Raw genomic sequence first — 23,120 nt, 5'->3', positions numbered from 1 at the left:
CACCTCCGAGGCTCCTGAAGGCCGCCTGTGCCCAGGGGACACAGCTTCCTCAAACAACCCACTGGGCGGCAGCCAGGTCACGTCGGATAGCCAGTGCCGTAGCAGCGCAGCGGGAAGCGCCACAGCTGAACATTCACGCAAAGCTCTGCTCATTTCCTCAGGCTGGGTTTCCGGGAGCCTTGGGTGGTGGCTATGAGAAGCATCTCTGCACAAGAACCTGCCACCTGCCTGTCTGTCCAGCTCTCCCTGGCCCCCACCCTGACAGGTGCCTGGCCCAGGGTCTGACCACAGAGGTCCCCTAACGGGGTGGACAGGTAGGAAACTTGTCTCTAGAACCCCTCTCGGTTCTGTACAAGTGACCACATGCCAACCACAGAGATGCCACTGCTTGTATGTGAGGCGGGTGCGTGCCGAGCAACTATCCCCCTGGCCTGGACTGTGGCATGAAGGCCTGCCCCGCTGGGCAGGAGTCCCAGAGGGCCTGCTCATGGAAACATCGGCTTACGAGGTCATCCTTCCAGTGGATTCCATGGGCAATCCCTGCCTCTGGTGCGGCTGCAGGGGCTGCTCACAGAACACAGCTCTGGGTGCTTGGGGGTGTGACCCCAGCCAGGGCATGGCTGCGTGCCCAGGAGCAGGGACCAGGGGAGGGCCCGGGAGGCTGGACGTGGGCCAGAACCACTGGTAGCAGGTCCTGCTCTGTGCCCTGACCAGCCCAGGGACCCCAGGATAGCATCTAACTGCCTGGGTCCCAAAGGGCAACTGTGGGCTGAGGATGGGACCCCGAGCTGTGCCTCTAGGGGTGGTGGTGAGTGGGAGGAAGTGGCCCGCACTGAGGGGACACGTGGGCAGAGGCTCAGAGGTGGGAGCTGGCAGGGGCGTCAGGGAGGCCCCAGAATCAGGATGGCCAAGGCTGACTTTGGTTATAGCAGGAAGCCCTTTACTGCCAGAAAAGGAGGGTTGATTTATTTTTAATTATGGTAAAATATATATGACGTAAAATTTACCGTTTAAACCATTTTTAGGTATACAGTTTAGTACATTAAGTGCATTTACACTCACTTAACTCGACCTCTGGCCCCGTGCCCTCTTGAACTCCCCCACCTCCCTAACTGCCCCTTCTCCGTCCCCTGTGTCACCCCTCCTTATCTGCTGTGATGGGCTGTCATGTCCCCCCAAATCCACATAGGGAGGCCCTCACACCCAGCACCTCGGAGTAAGGCTGCATTTGGAGATGAGGCCTTAGAGAGGTGATTAGGGTAACATGAGGTCAGAGGGTGGGCCCTGGACCAGTCTGACTGTGTCCTTGTGAGAAAAGGAGATCAGGACACAGACGCGCACCGAGGGATGACCACGTGAGGCCCCAGGGAGGAGACGATGTCGTCCTTGCAGTGGATTCCATGGGCAGTCCCTCACCCGAGGAGGGGCTCGGAGAACCCACCTGCCCGCCTGGCACCTCGGCTTCCCCGCCGCCTCCAGGCCGGGAGAGGGCAGGTGTGCTGTGTGAGCTGCCATCGTGCCATCGGTGGCGTTTTGAATGGCAGCCTGAGCTCACACACAGGCCCAGCCTCGGCCAGTGGGGCCCCGACGCAGTCCCCGGGGATCTTCTCCGTCTACACTAACTCCCTGGACAAACTTATCCCGCCTGGTGAATCTAAGCGCTGCCTCTGTACCCGGGACTCCGTGGGTGGGTGACGTGCCCTGGCCCTGCTCGGGTGTTTCCCACTCCCCTGCACCATTCAGCGGCTCTACCTGATGCCAACAGGCTTCTCACACGGGATGCCTGAGCCTCAGCGCCCCGCCTACCATTTCTCATCTCAGTTGCCACTGCTGGAACCTTCCAGAAGGTCCAGCCCAGAATCACGCAGTCAGACTTGACCTCTTTTGTCCTCTCACCCCACAGCTGCAGCGCAGACCCAGAGCCCGCCATCTGTCTCCCCCAGCCGTGTCCGCGCCACCTGAGCCCCCACCTGAGCCCCCACCACTTCTCCCCTATGTCACCACAGCAGCCTCCTCCCTGCCTCAGCCTCAGCCTCTGACACAGGAGCAGAGGGAGGCCTGCGAACATGAGCCCGATCATGTCAACCCTCTGCTCGGACCCCCAGTGCTGCCCCCACGCCCTCCATGCCCTGAGACGCTGTGGCCCGACCTGCCCCCTTCGCCCACCGGGTTCTGGCGTCTGACAGGCCCCAGCATCCCGGTTCTGCGGGGGCTCTTCCCACTGCCCAGAGCCCTCCCCTCCGTAAGCCTGCAGGCCTCCCTCTGCCCACTCCGGTAGGCCAGGGCTCAATGTCCCGTCGTCAGTGAGGCCCTCCTGGCTGCCTCCAAATAGCATGAGTCCCCGCACACCCCCTCCCGCGGGCCTGGCCTTGCGTTCCGTGTGGCTCTGATCACCGTCAGGTATCTCGTGGGCTGGCTCGCTGATTCTCTGCGTGCCAGGCAATACCAGCCGCACAGAGCCGGGCTTCGCGCTGCTCGTCCCACAGCCCAAGGTCTGCGATGCCTGCTGTAGGTCTGGGAGTGTTTATTGATCTAAGGAATGAATCAGTTACATTGTCTTCCCTTTAAAAATAACTTTGACACTTGTTATTTTATAGCTCAGTGTGTAATTATTTAAACTGACTGTGTTTGACCACCTTCAAGGTGGCTGCCAGAAAACCTCCCGACTGTTACACAAACCATTTGAATCATCCCTCCAGCCACAGTTCATCTCTAAGTAGTCTTTTTAAGGGAAAGTAGATGGGTGTATATGCTCTGAGCTCTCAAGGATTAATAATGCCTGTATGTTTCCTTCACACACAAAAGGAACTTGATTAGGAATGAAATTCTTGGAGGACGTGATGCTTTCCCTTCAAAATTCCATCCATTGTCTAATCATCTTCTGTATTGGACCTTCAGAGATGCTAAAGCAGAAACCTGGTTTGCAGAGCGCCAGCCCAGCATCACAAGGCAGGCTGGGGAAGCTGAGCCTGGAGCAGAGAGACTGATCTCGTAACCAGCACAGGCCACACTCTGGGGCTGTCAGCACCCACACCCATCTGAGCTTCCACACGGCAATACCCTACACCGCCCCGGGCCGCCACTGGCCGCAGACCGCCCGTCCCACTGGGGGTTGCGTCTTTATAATCATATACAGAATTCATACGACTCAGCAGCAAACAGTCTGATTTAAAAATGAGCAAAGGACCTGAATAGACATTTTTTCTAAGGAAGACATACAGATGTCCAACAGGTACATGAAAAGGTTCTCCGCATGGCTAGTCATCGGGGACATGTCAATCAAAACTGATGACATATCATCTCTTGCCAGTCAGAGGGCTGTCACTCAAAAGATCAGTGCCAGCAAGGACGCAGAGAAGAGGGAGCCCTCGTGCACTGTCGGTGGGAACGCCAAGCGGTGCGGCCCCTGTGGAAGGCAGTGCGGAGGCTCCCCAAGAAACTAAAAATGGAAAGACCATATGATGCAGCAGTTCCACTTCTGTGTGTTTACCCAAGGGAAATGGGAACAGGATGCCGAAGAGACATCTTCACCCCTCCGTTCACTGCAGTATTATTCACAATAATAGCCAAGGTGGGGAAACAGCCTAAGTGTTCATTAAGGGGTGAATGAATAGAGAAGACACAGTGCATATAAAATACAGACGAATATTATTCAGCCGTGGGAATGAATGAAATCTTCCATTTTCAATGTGGACAGACCTCAAGGCATTAGGCCAAGGAAGTAAGTCAAAGGCACATATGTATGATGTCACCTGCAGATGGCATCTAAGAAAGCCCAACTTGTTGAAACAGAGAGCTGAGTGGTGGTTACCAGGGGCTGTGGGTGGGGAAAACGGGGAGACGTTGGTCAGAAAGTTCAAACTTGTGGCTGGCAGAGGAGTCAGTTGTGGGCCCTAACACCCAGCTTGCTGGCAGAGCCACAGCCTGTACTGTGTTCTTGGAAAGTGCTGGGCGAACTCGGGTGCTCTCCCCACCACACACACAAAAGAGACGGGCCTAATCTGCCATGGCAGGGCTCAGGTGACACCTCCCCCCGCAGTGCCCAGCCAGGAGTGAGCCACACAGACCCCAACACAGGGCTTCAGGCTTGGCTTTGACGTGTGTCCCCAGGTCCCCAGCCACCTCCCAGAGACTTCCAGAAACACGCAGGGGCAAGGGGGACAGGGGAGGAGGCGGGGCCACATTAGCATCAGCAAAATGTGGATTTAGGGCTTGGGACAATGAGGTGGCTTTTTAGTCCCCGTTATGGTGGCCTGGGAAAGTGCCTGTGGCGCTTGCCGTGCGAGGTGTTCTGAGGGAAACCCGGGGGCAGTGTGAGCTCAGCAGCGATGCCCGACCTAGCTGGGGAGGCGACACCTGACACCACGAAAAGACGGGGAAGAATTTCTGATGCCAAGAAGAGTGGAAAGGACATCCAGGGAGCGGGCCCAGGAGTCAGGCCTGGGGGCAGCGGGACACAGGCCACCGCAGGGAGAGAATCAGGGCTGGGGGGCCCAGGAGACGGAGGGAAGAGAGCCCCACACGGAGAGGGCCTGCCCGGAAAGGGTGAGGAAGGGGCATGCCTCGGGGGTGAGGTCACAGAGAGGCCTGCGGCCAGAGCAGGAGCAGAAGCGCTGTGTCTGCAGAAAGTCAGGGCGGGACGGGGCTACGGCAGGGGGGCCTCTGGGGCAGGGAGCCACGGCGGCTGCGTGGCTGAGACTTCCTGCCCGCACACAGGCAAATCACAGGCTCCTCGCCATGCACAGGATGGGCCGGCCCCGTCCTCCGAGCCCGTGTCCTGCCTGGCAGAGTTCTCAGCGAGCGCGTCCGCTGCAGGAGTGAGGGTTGAAGGGCATCTTATCTGCAACTCAAGGGTCCACCAAGTGCCACACCCACTGTGGGCATTGCAGGGACACAGAACCCAGGGGCGGCCACACTTAAGGACATGTGCCAACTCAGCCTCCAGCCCCCAGCAGCCCAGTCACACCTGGGATTGAACAAGCTCCCCACCGAGGCCCGGAGTCCTTGACACAAGCCCGCCTCTCCAGCACCACCTTCCCACAGCCCTGCCCACACTCTGGCCACAGACACTAATGCTGGCCAAGGCCTACCTCCCGCTCCTGCCCCGCCTCCCTCCCAGCAGGTCCCTGTCCCTTCCTCCTGGGAGTGGGACATTCAGGGGGTGGTGGGTGCTGGGGGTGGGGGGCACATGCCACTACTGGTGCCCTTGGCCAGGCCTGGGAAAGGAACCCAACCTGGACCCGGGTCCAGTCCAGGGCAGCGCAGGCCCAGTGCAGCCACTCTGCCAGGAGCTCAGAGTCCTGGGAGGCAGTGGGCTCGCCCTTGTCCTGCTGCCCCTTGGGCAGAGGCTCTGTCCCTCTGTACCTTCGCTTCCTCCCAGGACCACACTTATAATTAACAGCCCCCTGGAGCCCACAAGACAGGATACCTGCCGGCACCTGGCAGGGAGCAGGGCGGGGACAGACTCACCGCTTGTCAGCCCACCCGGGGGGCAGTCGGACTGGAGGCACGAGGCCTGGGGGCAGCTCTCACTGCCGTCTTGGGCCCCAATGTGGGTGGCAGTGCCACTGTCCCGCCTGCCTAAGCCTTGCTACCGAGTCCATGGTGAGCCGGTGGCCTCGGCAGAGACCGCAGCCGCAGAAAGGCTGTGGGGCTTCCCGGCTCCCCAGCTCCCTCCCGGCCCAGGCCCGCAGCCTCAGCTGGCCACTCGACCTGTCTTACCTCTCCCCTCACCCCACCTTAGTTTGGGTCCCCCAACAGCAGCCCTGTGTCTGGCTTTGATCACCATGCTGTAGATACATCGTGGTGTTTTGGGGACATGCACACCAAGGAATTTAAGGGGGGAGGGCATCATGCCTGCAGCCCCCTCTAAACAGTTCAGGAGAAAGTGTGGGCCTGAGAGACACAGCCTGGTGCTGGGGTACAGCATTTGGGTTATTCGTGCAGCTTTCCTCTAAGCCTATAGATCTCAGGGCAAGGAGTCCCTAGGATATGGGAGGAGGTGGCGTTGCTGTGGAGGGAGAGAAGGGCCTGGGTAGGGAGCCGGGGCCACACTTAGCAGGCCGGGGGGGTCAAAGGACCCACCCTGAACCAGCCACTGTGGAAGAGAGGTGGGACGTGCTGGCGGCTCTGCCGATCAGGGCTCACTCCTGATGGGTGCTGGGTTCCGTCCCACCTGAGTTTCATAATCAAGGACCGGAACCCAGGCTCCTGTTGATTGGGAAAATGGGGAGTTCTGGGAAGGCCTAGAATCCGCCTCCAGACTTGGTACGGCTGCAGGGCAGGCAGTGGGAGGTGTGCCCTGGGTTCCTGCTGAGAGGCTCAGGTAGCTGTGTGGAGCCCAGCCTGGCAGGAGGAACGTGGGTGCGAGGCTCTGCCAACAGATGGAAATGTTCAAGGAATGAACCGGGCAGGCTGCCCTGGCGGGCGAGGGTGGCTCCCACCCCTGAAAGTGTGTGTGCAAGCCCGCTGGGAAGGAGTGCCAGCTGGGCCTCCCGGCTCTTATAGGCCCCCTTGGCCTGGAGCATTGCATCTTTGTCACTGCATGACCCCAGCCTTCAGCTAGGCACCTTAAATATTCCCACCCACGCCACCCCACAAGCCAGGGCCTGGCTGTGGGCCTGCTGGTCAGTGCCCAGGTCTGCCATGCCCTGGCGGTGTGACCCTGGGGGAGTCTCTTTATCTCTCTGAGCCTCTGCATTCTTCCTGTGATGCAGGGCTGCCAGGGGCTCCTTTGCAGGGTCACCATGGGCGGGAACCACCCCTGGGTGCAGGGCATGGTAGCTGCCCAGGAAGTGGGCTTGGCATTGGACCACTGAGGGGTGGACCTGAGAGCACCTGTGTCCCATTAGAGCAGCAACGCTTAGAGGGAACCCCCAGGGGCCACCAGGGCCTCCTCATCTTCAGCTCTGAAGTGTTTCCTCTCTGGCTCATCCTTGGCCCAGCTGTACCCTGGGACACGGCTCGGGGGTCCCAAAGAGCAGCGTGGCCCGTGGGGAGGGGAAAGGGTCTCCCACCCCACCCGTCACTGCTGCCAAGCTGGTCCACTCCTGACGCACTGGGCAGCTATTGAGTGTTCCAGAGGACGCCCCCCGCCCCCCACTGCCCGGCTCCAGCTGGGGAGGAGAAGGGCCTCAACGGCTGCTGCTGAACGGCTGATGGCTCCCCAGAGGGCAGGCGGAGACAAGCAGCCTCCTGGGCAGCTGCCCTGTGAGCGGGGTGGGGGGAGGGGGATGCGTTCCCAGAGGGCCTCCTGGCCAGATGGGATAGACAGGACTTACCGTCCCAGGACTGGGGAGGCCCTCTGGTCCAGTGGGAGGTTCTGGTCCAACTCCTCCTGTTGGGGACCGGGTGGGGTGATTTCCAGGAGGGCTTGGGCTGCAGACAGTCAAAGCTGAGGATTGTTTTCTAAAAAAAGAGACCAATGCGCTCAGCCCAGTGGCCTGACTGTGAGATTTTCATCAGCCAGGCCCCCTAAGTGGCTGCCCAGCCCTCCCTGGTGTTTGGCTTTTCTGTCTGAGCCTCGGCACCCACTGGTTCCAGACCAGCTTCCGCATGAGAGGCATGTGTCCTGCTGGCTGGGTTCTGGTCCTGACTCTGTGGCTCACTTGCTGTGCCACCTTGGGCAAGTTGCTGAACCTCTCTGTGTTCTACGTCCATCAGTCCCTGGGCATGTTTGTAACGGTATTTCCTTCAGAGTATGTGGTGGGATTAGACACATAGGTGCTGGTGCCTAGTAGGGGCTCAGTCAAGGCAAGTTTCATACCTGGTTAGCCTGGTTGCCCTGGCAATTCACTTCTCCTCGGCCTCAGCTTCCCCTTCTATAAAATGGACATGGTAAATCAGGGCAGCTCCTGGGATCCAGCACATACCTTGGACACAGAACAACTATTTTCTAAGCATGAGTCCATAACCTAGGTCTCAGGGGCCTGGGGAGAGCCACTGAAACTCGTTTTCTCATTCATTTTCTGCACCCATGAAATAGGTTTAAGCAGCACCCCTCATGGTGCTGCCCCTAGAACCTAAGCAACGCCACTAATGGGCAGAGCTGGGCAGCAGAGCAGAGTGCAGAGTGGCCGTCTCCCGGGACTGGGCCTCCAGCCATGGTGCGAGGGGTTCCCTCCCTTCCCCAGGCCTGGCCCCCACGCGGCACTCTGACTCGCTCCCTCCGCCACTCAGTTAGCCGTGCTCTCATTCGGTCACTACTTCCTGGATTTGTTTCCTGGGCTGGAACTAACTGCTGCAAACCTAGTGGCTTAAAACAGCGCCTGTTTATTGTCGCCGGTGCCTGTGGGCAGGGGGGGCCCGGTGCGCCCTGGCTGGTACTTGCCCAGGGTCTCCCGTAGTGTCGGTCTTATAGCTGTATCCCTGGCTAGAGGCTCAGCAAGAGTGAGGTCTTCAGGAGCCTCCTGTGGGGGCAGAATTCATCTCCTTGCTGTTGTAGGACTGAGATCCTCGTTTGCTTATTGGCTGTCGGATGGGGGCCACTCACCTCCTGGAGGTCACCCCCAGGTCCTTCTCTTGTGACCCCCCGACCCGTGGACCCCTCACACCTCCAAGCTCTCAGCACTTGGAGCTTCTAACTACAGGGAGGGCCTAGTCCCTTCCCAGGGTGCCCCTCATTAGGTCAGACCCACCCACACGTGAGGGGCCAGGAGCCATGCAGGGTGTGCACAGGTGGGCGGGCTGGGGGCAGGAGTCTCAGCATCCTGCCAGCTGCCCCCCTGGGCGGAGTTTCATTCTTCTCATTCTCCATGCCTTTCTTTTCACTTTTCTTGGGAAACTGAGGCCCAAGAACTCACTGGCAACCACTAGAGAGGAAACCAGCAGGACCGGCCTCCGATGTTCGTGGACTTCCTGTGTAAACAGTCACACTTTACAGCCTCCCGGGGTCCAGCAGAGTCCAAAGGTGGGAGTTAAGGAGCAGAATCTGGCTCAGTCGAGGGAAGAGCATTCTCCCAACTGAAAGGACTGCTTTGGTAGGGGGTGAGTTCCCCGTCCCCAGAGGTATGCACAGAGTCTGGCTGGCCTGTCGGGGAGCCTGTTGGGGGATGCCCAGCTGCTGGGCAGCTTCTCTCAGCTCACCCTCTGAGACACCCCTTCCTGCCAGGCAAAATCTGCTGAGCCCAGAGATGGTGATCAGAGGTGGGCTGGGGGCCCCGGACTCTGCTGCCCTGTGATTGGGCCAGAGTTGGACGTGACAATCATCAGAGCTGATAAAATGCATGGACACTTGCTGGGACTGTAGGCAAAGGTCCCCCGGAAGGTGGCGTCTGGTTCTGCCGGCAGCTATCGTAGCGCCCGAGGACTCAGCCAGAACCATAAGGAGCAGAGCCCAGGCGGGCCAGCGGAGTGGGGAGTCCCTGCACAGGCCGCACCTGACATGGGACACTGTGGGCCTGGCAGGCAGGTGCGCCAGTCCCCCTCTGCTGAAGCGGCTTTGACTTGAGCTTTCTTTCCGTCACTTACCCTCAAATGCCGTTGGACCAAGGCTTCGGCCTGCGCCTGGATGCCGGCAGCGTGCCCCTGCCCAGGTCCCCCACCCCCTGTGCACCCCTTTCCAGCCAGCCCATGCCTCCGCATGGCCAGAGCAAACTGTCCCAAGGCAGCCGACCGCGTCCTGGTGCTGGCCCCCCTTCCCAGGGGGCCCCACTGCTCCTCAGCATGCCTGTGACCTCTGCTCCGGCTCCCCGTCTTCCCGCTCTGCCCAGCACACCCCTCCTCGCCGTCAGAGCCCCTTCCTATGCCACCCGTTTGGATAAGGGCCTCCTCTCCTCGGAGCCCGTGGTGTCACCTGTCCTGCTCCAGGCTGCCCTCTGTCCCCGCACTGCCATGCCCTCATGGTGTGACTGTCCTGGGAGCACAGAGGACTGGCTGTGGATGTGTCCCCTGGAGCCGGACAGCCTGAGTCCCATCTCGCTCGGCTCTGCCAGGGGCAGGCGGTGTGACAGTGGGCACGTCATTCCGCCTCTCTGCACCTCGGCTGCCTCACCATATGCAAAATGGGGTCCATAACAGCCCCTACTTCACAGGGCCCCCGAGCACAGTGATGCATGCCAGCTGCTGCTGTTCTGGCTACCTCTGCCCCTCGGGGCTGGAGACCTGGCCCAGCCAGGCCCAGAGAGGGTGTGTGGGGTGTGGGGGAGCCAGGAAGCTGGGTGGGGCAGGTGTGAGGAGGGGGACCTCCCTCTCAGAGGAGTCACTCCCTCCAAGCATGGTGACTGCCAGGGGAAGGGGCTGCAGACAGTGTGTCCCATGTCACAGCCCCCACCCCAGCCCTGAGCAGGGGCCGCCCTCTGAGTCACCCACTCATGTGGACTGATGAGTCTTATCACAGGCTGAGGTGTGGCCAGGGACAGTCTTCGCGGTCCCCAAAGTGACATCAGTGATGAGCTCATCTGTTGTGACGCCCGGGCCTGGACAAGGTTCAGGTAAAAGGGCAGAGCCTGCCCCGTGTCTGGAGGGCCTGACCCAAGGACAAGGGCAGACCCCCTGCCAGCTGTGTACAGAGGTGTGGGGGGCAGGACAGGGTGCCCCTGGGGAAGGCAGACCCCGCCCACCTTGGCCCAGCCTGGGTACACTCAGTTCTGTTCCCATCAGTGTAAGCAACTGTGGCCAACGCCCAGTGCACCAGTGCTGGGGAAACGGACCCTGTCCCTCTCCGCAAGGGGCCGCCATCTGGGGTGGGGTCGGCCATAAGCTAAAGGGTGACCATGTCATAACTGCAACCTGGAGCTAGGTCACTTTTTACATCCGGAGCTCCTACCTGTAGCTGGAGCCTGAGCCCAGGGAGTGTATCCCCTTTGCCCAATAATTTGGGGCACTTCTCATTGGCTCACAAATAAGCGGGAGTGCAGGGGCATGACTGCCCTCGGTTCCTGCACAGTCATGCCCAGTCCCCTGGGATGAGAGCTGGCATGCTGGGCAGCCCCCCAGAGCCCACAGGATGCCTGGCCGCTGGGAGAATGCCTCTGTCCCCTGGCCTACTCTTTGTTAGTGGTTCCCAAAGCAGAGCGTCACTGACACAGTTCTGACAACCTTTAGTCTTCACAACCCTCATCTATCTTCTAGAACCTTCTTGCCCTGCTATGTTGTGTGCCACGAGTCCCATGGGCTGGCCCAAGTCCACCAGTGCATGAAGGTTCGCGGAGCTCCTTGCCTGTGGAGGTGCGTTACATGGGGGAGGACGGCCGTGGGGAAGGCATTCTCACGAGTGGGTGCCTGGGTTCTCGGCCCCTCCGGCAGTGCAGGCCCCTGCTCTGAATTACCTTCTAGGGCTTTCTGCCAAGCTCAGGCACTGCTGCTGACCCAGCTCCTTCCCCAGGAAAACTGGAATCACACGTGCAGGGCCTCCTGCAGGGCCACAGGCTGTCTTGCCGCTGGTCCCCAACAAAGAACTTTTTATGGGGAACACGTGGGACTTTGCCGCGGAGGATGCTGTCAGAACATCCCAGAGCTCCTTCCTTCTGAGGTTCCCTGGGGAGCCCGCCTCTCCTCTTGATAGCGAGGAGAATGAGGCTGCTTTGGAGAAAGTGGTTTGTGTCCATCACCTGGGCCTCATGTGTCCCTCTTTGCCCTGGCTACCAGGAGGCTCAGAGCCAAACAGATGGGCGCACACTAAAAAACATCATTTCATGACAAGAATTTGTATACTAACACATGGCTCTGGCTTCCCATTACTTTTCCACCATTCTTTTTTACTTAACTTTATTTCCCTTCCCTCCTTTTTATCTTGTTCTTATTTGTAAAAAGCCTCAAATATTTTAAGAGAGGGGACGAAGGGGAGTAAATATAAATGAATAAATGATAAATGTACATAAATAAAACAAGCCTCCGAGCATCTGTTGGAGAAGGAACTGTGACAACATGTGAGAGAGGGTTTGGCGAGCTGCCCGGACCCAGCAGCAGACCCGAATCTGAAGTCTGGGCGGGTGGCGGTGTGCCTCCCTTGAGTCCTGACTTTCCCTAAAGCACCACCTGGCACAGCCTAGGCCTTCAAGTAGCCCTGAGCCCCGGGAGGAGCAGGGCACCTCCATGGCAGACCAGCAAGCGCCTGTGTGCGTCCTGGTTGCCTGTGCTGCAGGGCCCTGCTCCCGCCATCCCCCACCGCTGCCTCTGACATCTGGAAACGGAGTCCCTTTCAAGCTGACAGCACTCTGGGCCTCAGGCCAGCCCAAGCGCACTGCAGCCTCCATGCGCCAGGCCTGCCCAGTCATGAAGAACAAAGGCGACCCCAGGAGACTGCCCTCTGGCTTCCTGGGGGTCAAAGGAAACTGCTTTCACTTTGGGCCTCAGTTTCCCCATCTGAGGAATAAACATCCTCTTTGCCAGGAGGTTGTAAAGGCCAAACCAGGTGACCGATGGAGGCAGTGTGGTCTCCAGGGAAAGGGCTGTACTGGACTGGCAGAGAGACCCAGGCCTCAGTGCCAGCCTGCCATATGCTGTGGCTGCCTTCACCTTCCAGAGCCTCCTCCCAAGGATCAGAATACCCACCTCCCGGCTGGTGTGAATGTTGAGTCACACAATGTACCCAGAGCATCTGAACAGCCTCAGGGCCCAAGAAGCAGTTGCTGTCATTTGTAAACTATAAACGGCCATGCGAGCTCTTGTCTGCAGCAGCAGCCAGCCCTGGGACCTCTCTGAGACTCAGTTTCCCCATCTGTAGACAAAGGATTTAGAAGAATGAGTTCTTGGCCCTTCTGCCTTTCTGTGCACTGAAGAATCCAGGTGTGCAACAGCATTGCCCTGAGGGATGGGCATCTACAGCACCACGTGGTCCCCCGAAGAGTCTGCTCTGGGTCATCGTGCCCTCCGTGAGATCCTGGGCCAGGGGGCCTTCCTCTGCCTCAGGCCTGAGCTTGCTCTGCAGGAGATGAGAAGCCCCAGCGTTGGGGGAAGCCCAGCCCAGCCCAGCCCAGCCCTGGGATCCCCAGCCCCTGGCATCCAAGGTCATTCTAAAGACAGGCCTGCAAGTCTGTATGTTTTCACAGCAAAATGCGCTTCCAGTTTCTCGAGGCCCAAATGCACGTCCTGCTGCCTCCGCCACAGCCCAGCCCCCTGCTGCCCTTCCTGCCCCTGCCCCTGCCTCGCCCAGCTCCTGGGGGTGCTCCGCTCCAGGTGCCCCAATCTGAGCCACCTCCTCTAGCAGGGCCACACCCCACCGGATCCCTGGCAGGGCCATCTTTCACGGACCCAGCACCAGCCCCCAGCTCCCTCCCCATCCTCTGAGCCAGAGGTCTCAACCTGGGTGCTGGAAAGCTGGGATGCACACAGACACCGGCTTCATTTCCAGGAACACCTCCCCATGAAGTCCGTATTTCTTCCATGGTGAAATAGGTCCGAGCCACAGTCTGTGACCCTGTCACCAAGAAAACACACAGGTGCTCCCACCCACATGCGGTTGCTGCAGGCGCTCCAGGATCCCTTCCGCCCTGCTGTCCTGGGCATCTCAGCTGGCATCCTGCTGTGGGCCAGGTGCTGTTTACTGTGTTCACAGAGTAGCCTGTGTATGCATGCTGAATTTGTTGTTTAATATATTTTAATAACTGTACCAATAGCACTGTTTCCTTTTGTAATGCTGGGCAGTTTGTTTCATGCATTTAGAAACATTGCTCTGCCAGGGTCCCCCACACTTCACCAGGGGGCCAAAGGGGCTCAGGACACAAAAGGGGGCAGATGCCCCAGCCCCAGCACGTTCGTATCAGCGTTTCCTCTCGCTGAATGGTCCGCCACCAGTTTCTTCGTGCTTCCGGAGCCTCTGAGCAGACAGGGACGGGCTCCTGGTGTGGCCCTGACGGCCCCCACGCCCACTGCTGCATGTCCAAGCCTGCCACGTTGATGTTCACCTTCAGAGAGGCCTCTCTGCTGGCAGCCCACAGCCCTCATCACACGGGCATGACAGCAATGCTACTGGGCTCTGGGCCCCTCAGGGCAGGGCCCTGGGCCTGAGGTGGCCCTTCAGAGAACGTGTGCAGAATAATGAGGGTGGAAGCAGCTTCCAGGTCATGCGGGCTGACTGCATGCAAGCACCAAGCGCTTGCCAGCTTTACTCCACCATCCCCTCCGTGGGGTCTCCCAGCACTTCTGTGAGGGAGCAAACATTTGCTCCTCACGGAAGAGGAAACTCAGGCACAGAGCAGCGGACAACCCTCCGGGTGGCAGAGGGCAGAGAGCTGGTACTGGAACCCCAGACAGATCTGCCCAGAGCCTGGGAGATCACATCCTCCAAGTGCTGGCGACTGGGAATGGGAGCCTGGGCGCAAAGTGGGTGCTTCCTGAAGGTCTGTCCCCAGTGTCTGGGGGTGACTTCCATCCATACCGCTGATGGCATTGTGCCATCCCTTTGCCCAAGGCTTGCTGCTGGGTGGGGCGCCGGGAGATCTGAACTTGGCCATTTCCGTGGGGACTCAGGCCGCTGGAACCCTAGAGGTGGACGTGGCTGGAGCGGGCTCTGGGGTGCCCAAGGCCCCGGCTCTGCTTTCTCCTCCCGCACGGCCCCCATCCCTGGAGCTCCCTGGAGTTATCGTTGCTCAGGATTCTCTTACCAGGCGAACCCAGCTCCGCCGCCTGCGGGTGGCTCCTCCAGGCCTGGAAGGCCGCGGGGGCCTGCAGAGGCCAGGGCGGGGCAGGCGGCGGAGCCGGGCCGCCCCCTTCCAATGGGGGCGGGCCGGACGCGCCTTTAAATGCGGCGGGGCCCGCGGCCCGAAGAAGCCGGCCTAGGGAGCGCCCTTCTCGCGCCCCTGCGCCCGCCCGAGCCCGAGCCGCGGTGCGTGTGGCCGCGCGCGCCCCCTCCCCGTCCCTCCGCAGACGTGCCCCCGGCCGGTCCCCCACGCTGCCGCCCGCCGCCGGCTGGTCCGCCATGCAGGCTCGGGCGCTGCTCCTGGCCGCGCTGGCCGCGCTGGCGCTGGCCCGGGAGCCCCCGGCCGCTCCGTGTCCCGCGCGCTGCGACGTGTCGCGGTGCCCGAGCCCCCGCTGCCCCGGCGGCTACGTGCCCGACCTGTGCAACTGCTGCCTGGTGTGCGCCGCCGGCGAGGGCGAGCCGTGCGGCCGGGCCCTGGACTCGCCGTGCGGGGAGAGCCTGGAGTGCGCGCGCGGCGTGTGCCGCTGCCGCTGGGCGCACGCTGTGTGCGGCACGGACGGGCACACCTACGCCAACGTGTGCGCGTTGCAGGCGGCCAGCCGCCGCGCGCTGCAGCTCTCCGGGACGCCCGTGCGCCAGCTGCAGAAGGGCGCCTGCCCGTCGGGTAAGCAAGCGCTTGGGTCCGGGCGGCGGCGCGGGGTGCGAGCGGAGCGTTCTCCTGGGGAAGCTGGCCTCGAGGTCCCACTCCTTGGCACGAGGGGAAGGCCCTTTAGAAATCATCTTACCCGCCCACCGGCCTTCCCGGTGGGGAAGCTGAGGCCCAGACAGGTAAACTGCATTTCCAGGGGCACAGAAGTAGTCGGAAGTGAAAGCCGGTGTTCTCCTGACCACCCCACGGGCGCTTCCCGCGCCGGGCTCACCAGCTCTGGCCTCATCGCAGACGGCCTGCTGGGTGCCCGTCCCCCCGGTGGAGTACCCCTACTCTGCCAGGGTGTTGGGTGGAAAGCCGTCTTTGCTGGCCTTAAATCCCCAGTCCAGGTGCCCTTTTGAGAGATGTCTCCTTTCTAGCTGCATGTAAATGCACAACGCCAGAGGGCTATTAGGGAGTAGTGAGAGCAGATGTGGGGTCTGTGGGCTCCTGGGGGCCCCGTGGGGACGGGCTGCGGGCCCTGGCCTTTCCTGCCATACATGTTGACCTTGTGCATGGGAGAAAATGCTAGAAAACCCCGCCGTCCCTCTGTTTAGGGGGGCCTCTTAGGAAGGCGGGCTGCCACCTTGATTCAACAGGTACCTGCAGAGCCCCCGATTCGCAGAGATGCTGTCAGCTTCCTGCAGCTAGGAGAGCTGCTAGCCCCAGGGCAGGTCCAGGGTCCCCGGGGGCACCAGGGGAACATGGCTGCCTGAGGTGCCAGGTGCCAGGAAGCCATCGCTGCGAGGGGCATCTTCTGGGTGGAGGTCTGCTGCGCGTGGGGAGCTGAGCTGGGAGCAGCTGGCATGTAGGGGACGGGAGTGCGTGTGACAGACACTTGAGGCTGGGCAGGCTGGCAGGAATGGGATGACACATGGCCATAAGTGCTGTGCAACCACGTTGTGCCAACAGCTCACATTTCCATTCTGTAGGCCGGGCTCCCCACATTGTGCCTGGTATTCTGAAAAGGAGTGTCCTGTGGCCCCAATAGCTTGGGAAGCTAACAGTCCCTGCAGTGAGGGTTCACACTATACTCGAGTCTATCAGAGGTTTTGAGAAACTGGCAGCAAGAAACACACACACACACACATACACACAAAAACACCCCCCCACCCCCGCCCAGGGCTTTCTAAGAGAATTTCAACAGAGCTCCTTTCCTGACAGAGGCATGACCTCCTCCCAAAACACGGGGGCTCCAGGGGACCCAGACTGGGAATCATCTGGGATTGAATACGATCATTAGGGAGAGCCACTGAAGCGCTTTAAGGGAAGTGCAGACACTACAGTCAGACTGGGCCCAGGAGACTGTGGGATGAAAGCAGGTGTCACAGGATGTCTGAGATGGCCGTTGTCCCCTCTGCCCCCTCAGGGCAGCACATCTCTGCGGGGTGCTGCCGGGCCCAGAGGCAGGGGCTGGGGGGTGGGGGGCTGGCCTGCCCTGCAGCTAGGTTGTCTGCATCCCTGCCCTGCCTGTCCTGTGGGGGTGCTACTAGGCCAAGGCTCTGGGGCCCAGGGGTGGGCGGGGACGTGGTCCAGCATTTCCAAATCCCTCATTCCTGACTGATGGAGTCCACATCTCTGACGTCCCTTCCCTGTGTCCAGTTGGCCCTGGGCTTGTGACCAGGGCACCACCAGGAGACAGATCATCTTGCCCTTGAGAGGCTCAGACGGTCGGGAGAGTCGTGGGAGGGTGTGCAGAGGGAATGACCATGGCAGGTGCAGAGGCCACTCAGCTGGCAGGTCCCTACCGACAGTGTGGCCTTGACCGGGCACTCACCAGTCTCCTCCTCTGTGCTGTGGGCGCCGGTGGCAGTAGCCCCTGCCAGGGAGAACTGCTGGGGATTGATCAGCCAGGTGTGTAGGCACACGTCCCCAGCAGGCAGCCAACAGGCTGTTTATTGTTTCTCAAGTCCTTGTCACTGTTAAGATTGTGGCCACCACCATTTCTGTTTCATCTGCAAGGTCGGGGGTGCTTCTGGGCAGAGCTGTGGCTGCTGGGTGGGCACCCTCTAGCCAAAGGGCGGGGAGCCGAGAGGGACAGGGGCAAGCAGAAGCGGATGGAACGGCCGTGGGTGCGGATCCCACCAGCCCTGCCACCATGGGAGCCACAGCCCCAGGTACTCGGTGGGGAGCTAGGGCTGGAGAGAGACGGGAGGCCTTGGTGCAGGGAAGGCGCGAACAGGGCCCAGGGGTCTGCAAGCGCCCCACCTTGTGGTCCGTGTGGCCCCACCCCAGGGCACAGGGACCTCAGACACCCAGGTTGCAGGGCCGCACATGCAAACACGTCCTTGCGGGAAACCTGCCAGCGCTAGGGTCTGCTGCCTACACTGCCTACTGCCCGTGAGTTTGGCCCGTCATACACCACAGGTGCGGTCAATGAGAATGGGAGAGGTCAGGTGAATGGCTGGAGGTCACCTGTCCAGGAAGCGCCTGAGCCAGGCCTGTACCACTGGCTGGCTTTGAAAACTGCCGTCTCATGAGCCCCAGGCTTTCTTCTGCAGGCAGGGGCAGTAGTGTCCCCAGGTCTGGAGTCAGGGTCTCCAGCTCCAGTGGTTCAGCCTCCAGAGAGTGTCCTTGGCAGTGTCCCCACCTCTGCCCCCTGAAGGCCTGGCCAGAAGTCACTGGGTGGTGTCCACACGCTGTGAGGGTAGGGCGCTGCCTGTCCGGACGCTCCTACGGAGTCCTGCCAGCTCTGTGCTCCCCTGAGCCTGCCTTCAGACACACACAGGCCTGACAACACAGGGGTCCTATCTCCAGCTGTGTCTCTTCCCTGGGCTGGAACCCTGGGTCCCTGCTGCTCGTGTCCTCAGGTGAGAGGACCCAGTTCAGGTCAGGAGCGTCTGTCACCCTTAGTCGTCCCCTCCCCTCACTCCTCACCTCCTGTCCACAAGCACAGTCTTGAAATGTCCCCTGTGCTAGCCACCACTCCTACTTGCCCCAGCAATGCTGGCCTCCCCTGACTCCCCACCACCCTCTCCCTCCTTCCCGTCACTTGTCCACATAGCAGCCAGGATCACCCTGATAAATCCAACTTGCCCTTCACCAGGGGGATCCCTCAAAAACTCCCCACCATTTACTCTGACCTACAAGGCCCTATACCACCTGCCTCCCCAACGCCTGCAGTACAGTCTCGTCCTCTGTGCTCCAGCCGCACCGGGCTCCTTCCCACCTCAGGGCCTTTGCCAAGCTATGCGTGCCGCCCAAAACTCCCATTCACTCACCTTCCAAGCCAGGTCATCGTCCTGTCTTGGTCCAGGGGTCCTATCACCTGAACTGCTTTCTTGATTGCTATGCCAGGTAATCCCCTTCATTAACCTCATGAGCACACCTTGGGGACCCTCTAGACACCCATACCACCTGCTTGACTCATGTATTCTGCCTTACATCTATCTCACTAGGCCAGAGCCTCCCCGGAGGGGGACATCGTCCAGTGCCTGGTGCACAGTAAGTGCTGTGGAATGAATGGACTATCCATGCGATGTGTGAATGTCCTGTGGCCCTCGTACCCCTTTGCACTCCCCCAATGATGGGGGACTCACCCCCTATCCAGGAGCTCTTGCATATTCCCATCTCCATGGTTTCCTTTTCACGTAACCAGGACCCTGTGACCCTTGCAGCCTCTTCCCCCACAACTGCAGACAAATAGGCTTTTGAGCATGCAATTGATCAGCATTTAGAGCCCCTGGGCAGTTTACAACATGGCATTTAATGATCAGCATTTATTGTGCGACCCCAGAGCAGGTTCCAACAGCATCTCTGTTTTACTTAGAAGCTTTGGTCGGCTTTTGATTTTAACCTCTTAGCAGCTTCCCGGGGCTGTGCATTCTTGGGGTGCAGCATCGGGACTAATCAGGCAGTGCTGTGCCTCCTCTGCCCCCTCCCCCCACTGCCCAGGCAGGGCTGAGCTGCAGCACCTGGCACCTCCTGAGGACCCACGGGCTGCCTCAGTGCCAAGGCCACCGGAGGCGGGGAGCCCATTCAGAGAGGAGCTAAAGACCCAGGGCGCTGTGGGCCATCCTTCCTGCCCCTGGCCTTAAGCCAGCCTGGAGGTGCTGCTGGGGTCCCACAGCACCCTGTGGGGTGGCCTGCCAGGCTTCTCCCCTTTCCATGCACCTGCCGGAGGGAGCGTAGTGAGACTCGAGTCTCCCTTGCCAAAAGCCCAGCATGGGTCCCCTGCTTTCAGGACCAAGAACAGACTTCTGATGCTGCCTGCGGGCTTGGTGTGATCTGGCCTCTGTTTCCTGCCCACCATCACCGCTGCCAGCAGATCCCTGATCCCGCGTTGTGATGGACAGATGACTGCGTGGAACCCAGGCAAGGGAAATCCACCTCCAGAATTGGAATAGGGATAGATCAGGGCAGGCTCCTGGGGAAGGTGGCATGAAAACAGTCAATGGAGAAGTGGGCCCAGAGAGAGCCTGTGCAGAGGAGGATGGCAGGAAATGCTGACCCCGGGCTAGTGCCAGATAGATGTGAGGGCTCCCCATCTTCAGCAGATGAGGGGCTCCTGAGGGCTTATGGGTAACAGGTAGGCTGAGCGGGCACAGGGGCCCAGCTAGTGGGAGGCCAGTGCCATGGGAAGGGACAGCTGATGAGGTGGCTGAGGGGGCAGGATCTGGGGACATTGGGTCTCTGGACTGATGGGGCTGGAATGGGGAGTGTCAGGATAAAATGGACGGTGGGGCCTCACCTGAAGGCAGTGCACCAGGCCTGACTTCCACGGTCTACCAGGTCCCCAGCCACTAGGATCCCTGGGGAAAGCAAGGCCTCACCAGAGGCCTGGGGTTTGTTCTCACCAGACAAGGGAGTGGGCCGATGGCTGGCCAAGTGTGCCGGTGTGTCCTGCCAGATGGCTGAGTGCTGCCACTGTCAGGGCCTGCTTTGAGAAAAGTCGCCGGGTTGACCAGAGTCAAGGATGAGAAACTGGGCTGGTGCTCCAGCCGCACAAAGCTTTAAGCACACATCATCTGGGTGTTCTTTCATGGCTTATAAGAAAGGGCTCGGCAAGATGCGGTGGGCTGCCCCAGGTGGGGAGGGACGGCTCTGCCCTGAGCCTGGGTGCCCTGATCTTCCATCTGCATGCCGGGCAGACCTCAGCACCTTGAGGAAGTGGCCTTCCTGCTTGGTTTTGATAAGGGCGAGGGATAAAGCAGGAAAGAGAATAAGATCACAGACCCCTGGTCCTCAGTACAGCAAAGACGCGGCCAGGATGTTATGTGTGAGCCTCAAATCAGACACCAGGTTTAGTGCAAGGGGGTGCAGGTGAGCCCCTGGACGTGTACAGTGTGCAACCTGCTCAACTGCATTGCGTTAGCTCCTCTAATGCATAATGGGCAGACCCAGGACTGAGACACAGTTCTGCTCCCCACATCCAGCTGCTCAGGGGTGAGTCCCAGTTCTCCCATCTTCTGTGGTGCAACCCTGCAAATCTCTGAAGCTCTCCCTACCACAGTCTCCTCATTGTAAAATGGGGATAACAGTGGGGCACGCTCCTCACTGGGTCATTCCGCCATCAAGGAGATAATGAATTCAAAGTGCTTTGCGGTGTCAGGGCTAATAAACGTCAGTGTGAACAGACTTAAATATTGGCAAGCAGGTGTTTCTGACCTGACCCAGGTTTGTGACACCGAGGAGAGGAAGGGAAGGTGCCAGAAGGTAGTGTGGGTGGATGGGCTGCTGCGTGCCCCAGGGAGTTCTGGTGGCCTTGTTTAGTCCCTATGCCATAGCTGAGGGGCACAAGCCCAGAGGAGGCAGCTGATGGTCCAGCCAGGGCAGGGAAGGCTTCCCGTGAGAGGAGGGTCAGGGTCTGAGCGGGCCTTGCTGTCCATGGCTTGAGTGGCTTGGGCAGCCCTGTGGGCACCTTGGGGTCCTGCCTGGCCTGTGGGACCCCTTGGACACAGTGCAAACAAGCTGGTGGCAGAGCCGCTTCCTTCACGGGGTTGGTCGTAGCCCCGGAGGAACACCCCATGCAGAGAAGCCAGGCTGGCCCTCGGCTGAGGAAGGGCTAAGGCTGGGCCAAGGGCCAGCACAGAGCTGGGGAGGTGCCTGGGGGCAGGGGTCAAGGGGCCTGGCTGTGGGCCTTGGGCGCATCTCATGACCTCCTCAGTCTTTTCCCTTGCCTGTAAAATGGGTGAAGATTCCTGAATTGAAGAATTGCTTCTAGAATTCAATGAAGTCCTAATGCCTAGAGCCCAGCCCGTGGCTGCTGGGCGTGGCCAGTGGAGCGAGCTCGGGGTGCCCCAGCTGTGCATTCCAGGGACAGGAACCCTGGGGGGAGGGTGGCAGGCAGCAGCATCGCCCCCTTGGGAGCCGTGGTGGGGTCTGAAGCCACTGCTCTTGGCTCAGGGGAGATAGTTCACTTGGGGACAGGCAAGTTTTCAAGAGAAAGGAAAACATGTGGAGCCTCCCTGGGAACTTACTGGCCCCAGGAGGCGGCTTGAGGCTTCAGCGCCTGCCCCTGAGATGCGGGTAGGGTGGAGCCTGTGGATGGAGGCTGGGGCTGTGGGGGCCCAGCGTGGCTCATCTGGGCCTGGAGAACAGCCAGGCAGCCTCTTGCTCAGTCACTCATTCTCTGTGCTGTGGGCCAGGGGTGCCCGGGCCGTGGGGACAGTCCAGAGGGACAAGTACCTTGGGAGGGTCACAAAGTGCTGTGGGTCCCAGAGGGCAGAGGGCAGTCACTGAGCCTGCCGAATCAGGGTGGGCTCCCCAGAAGAGGTGTGTGGGCCCGGGCCTTGAGGAATGAGGAAAGGGGCATTCCCGGCAGAGGGAACTGCCCATGCAAAGGCAGGGGGAACCCTTGGAGTCTATGGGCTTGGGAATCAGAGCCAGGGTACAGAGGGGAGAGGAGCAGTAGGCAAGGCTGCGGACATCACGGGACCTGAATACTGGGCCCCTGAATGCCCTAAGAAGCTGCCATCTGGTCTGCAGGCTGTGGTCAGTGTTGGGCAGATGGGCACAGCCTAGGACCCTGTGGTCATCTGCTGATGACCCCTCCATCCCTAGCTCACAGCTAACCTCTGGGTGATGGAGGGGGGTGTCTTAGAAGAGGCCATAACCTTGGAGTTAGAGGAACAGGTCAAGGTCTCAGCCCTGGCTCTGCCCGTCATGTGCTGGAGCAGTACATATACAGTTGGGTAGGTTGTGCACTGCACAACTCCATGGGTAGCTAGCCACACTGTGATCTTCATTCATAATGGTTCTGGACTTGCGCAGCCCACAACCTGTGTGGCCCTGTGGGGTGTCTGGGCCTCGGTTTCCCTACCTGTTCCATGGCAGTCACGACTATCCAGAGCACGTAGTAAGTCCTCGCTCTGGGTCTGCCTCTGTCCCTCAGCCCTCCTGGAAGCTCTGCCATGCAGAAGTGCTGGAGGTAGAGCCCCATCCCCTCCCTGGTCTCTCTCCATCCTGGCCATGCCCCTTCCTGTCCCAGGAAGTGCCACAAGACACCTGGCCTCAATGGCTTTGCTGTGTCAAGTTCCAACCGACTAAAATTTCCACGGCCTGTGAATTACAGTTTATTTTTGAAAAATAAAAAAAAAATACATGCTAACAGCTGAATCTGGTTGAGACTGACTATTGACTTCAGAACCTTGGCTGGAGGACGAGGCGGGGGTGGGGGTTGTCAAAACCCCCAAATAAACAGAGTCCGTTTCCCAGCCATGGGGCCCGAGGTTTTCATGCGGAAAGAGGCAGTGGGAACCGCGTCCTCCTTTCCAGCTGACTCAGGGGTGATTCATCTGTGCGTGGGGAGGAGGACCAGGAAGCAGGCGCTGTCCCCGCCCCTCACCGCCTCCCCACCGCCCACCATGGTTGGTCGGCTTAAAGGGACAGGATCTGCTGCAGCCCATGTCACCA

The 23,120-nt window shown here is 60.1% G+C and overlaps 1 protein-coding gene across 4 annotated transcripts in view; it reads left to right on the top strand.

The window, feature by feature from the left end:
* The first annotated feature begins 14,853 nt into the window (after window positions 1-14,853).
* The window catches only part of HTRA3 (HtrA serine peptidase 3), a 31,873-nt gene continuing 23,606 nt past the window's right edge, over window positions 14,854-23,120 (top strand). For all 4 annotated transcript variants that reach the window (XM_036992578.2, XM_036992577.2, XM_073237997.1 and 1 more), the window contains exon 1: window positions 14,854-15,242. In XM_036992578.2, coding sequence (XP_036848473.2) covers window positions 14,858-15,242 — 385 coding nt within the window. In that variant the 5' untranslated portion in view covers window positions 14,854-14,857. The remainder of the gene's footprint in view (window positions 15,243-23,120) is intronic.

Source organism: Manis javanica, chromosome 5, assembly GCF_040802235.1.
Source record: "Manis javanica isolate MJ-LG chromosome 5, MJ_LKY, whole genome shotgun sequence".
Classification (NCBI taxonomy): Eukaryota; Metazoa; Chordata; class Mammalia; order Pholidota; family Manidae; genus Manis; species Manis javanica.
The sequence above is the reverse complement of the archived record's forward strand: the minus strand, read 5'-3'. Positions and strand labels throughout refer to the sequence as shown.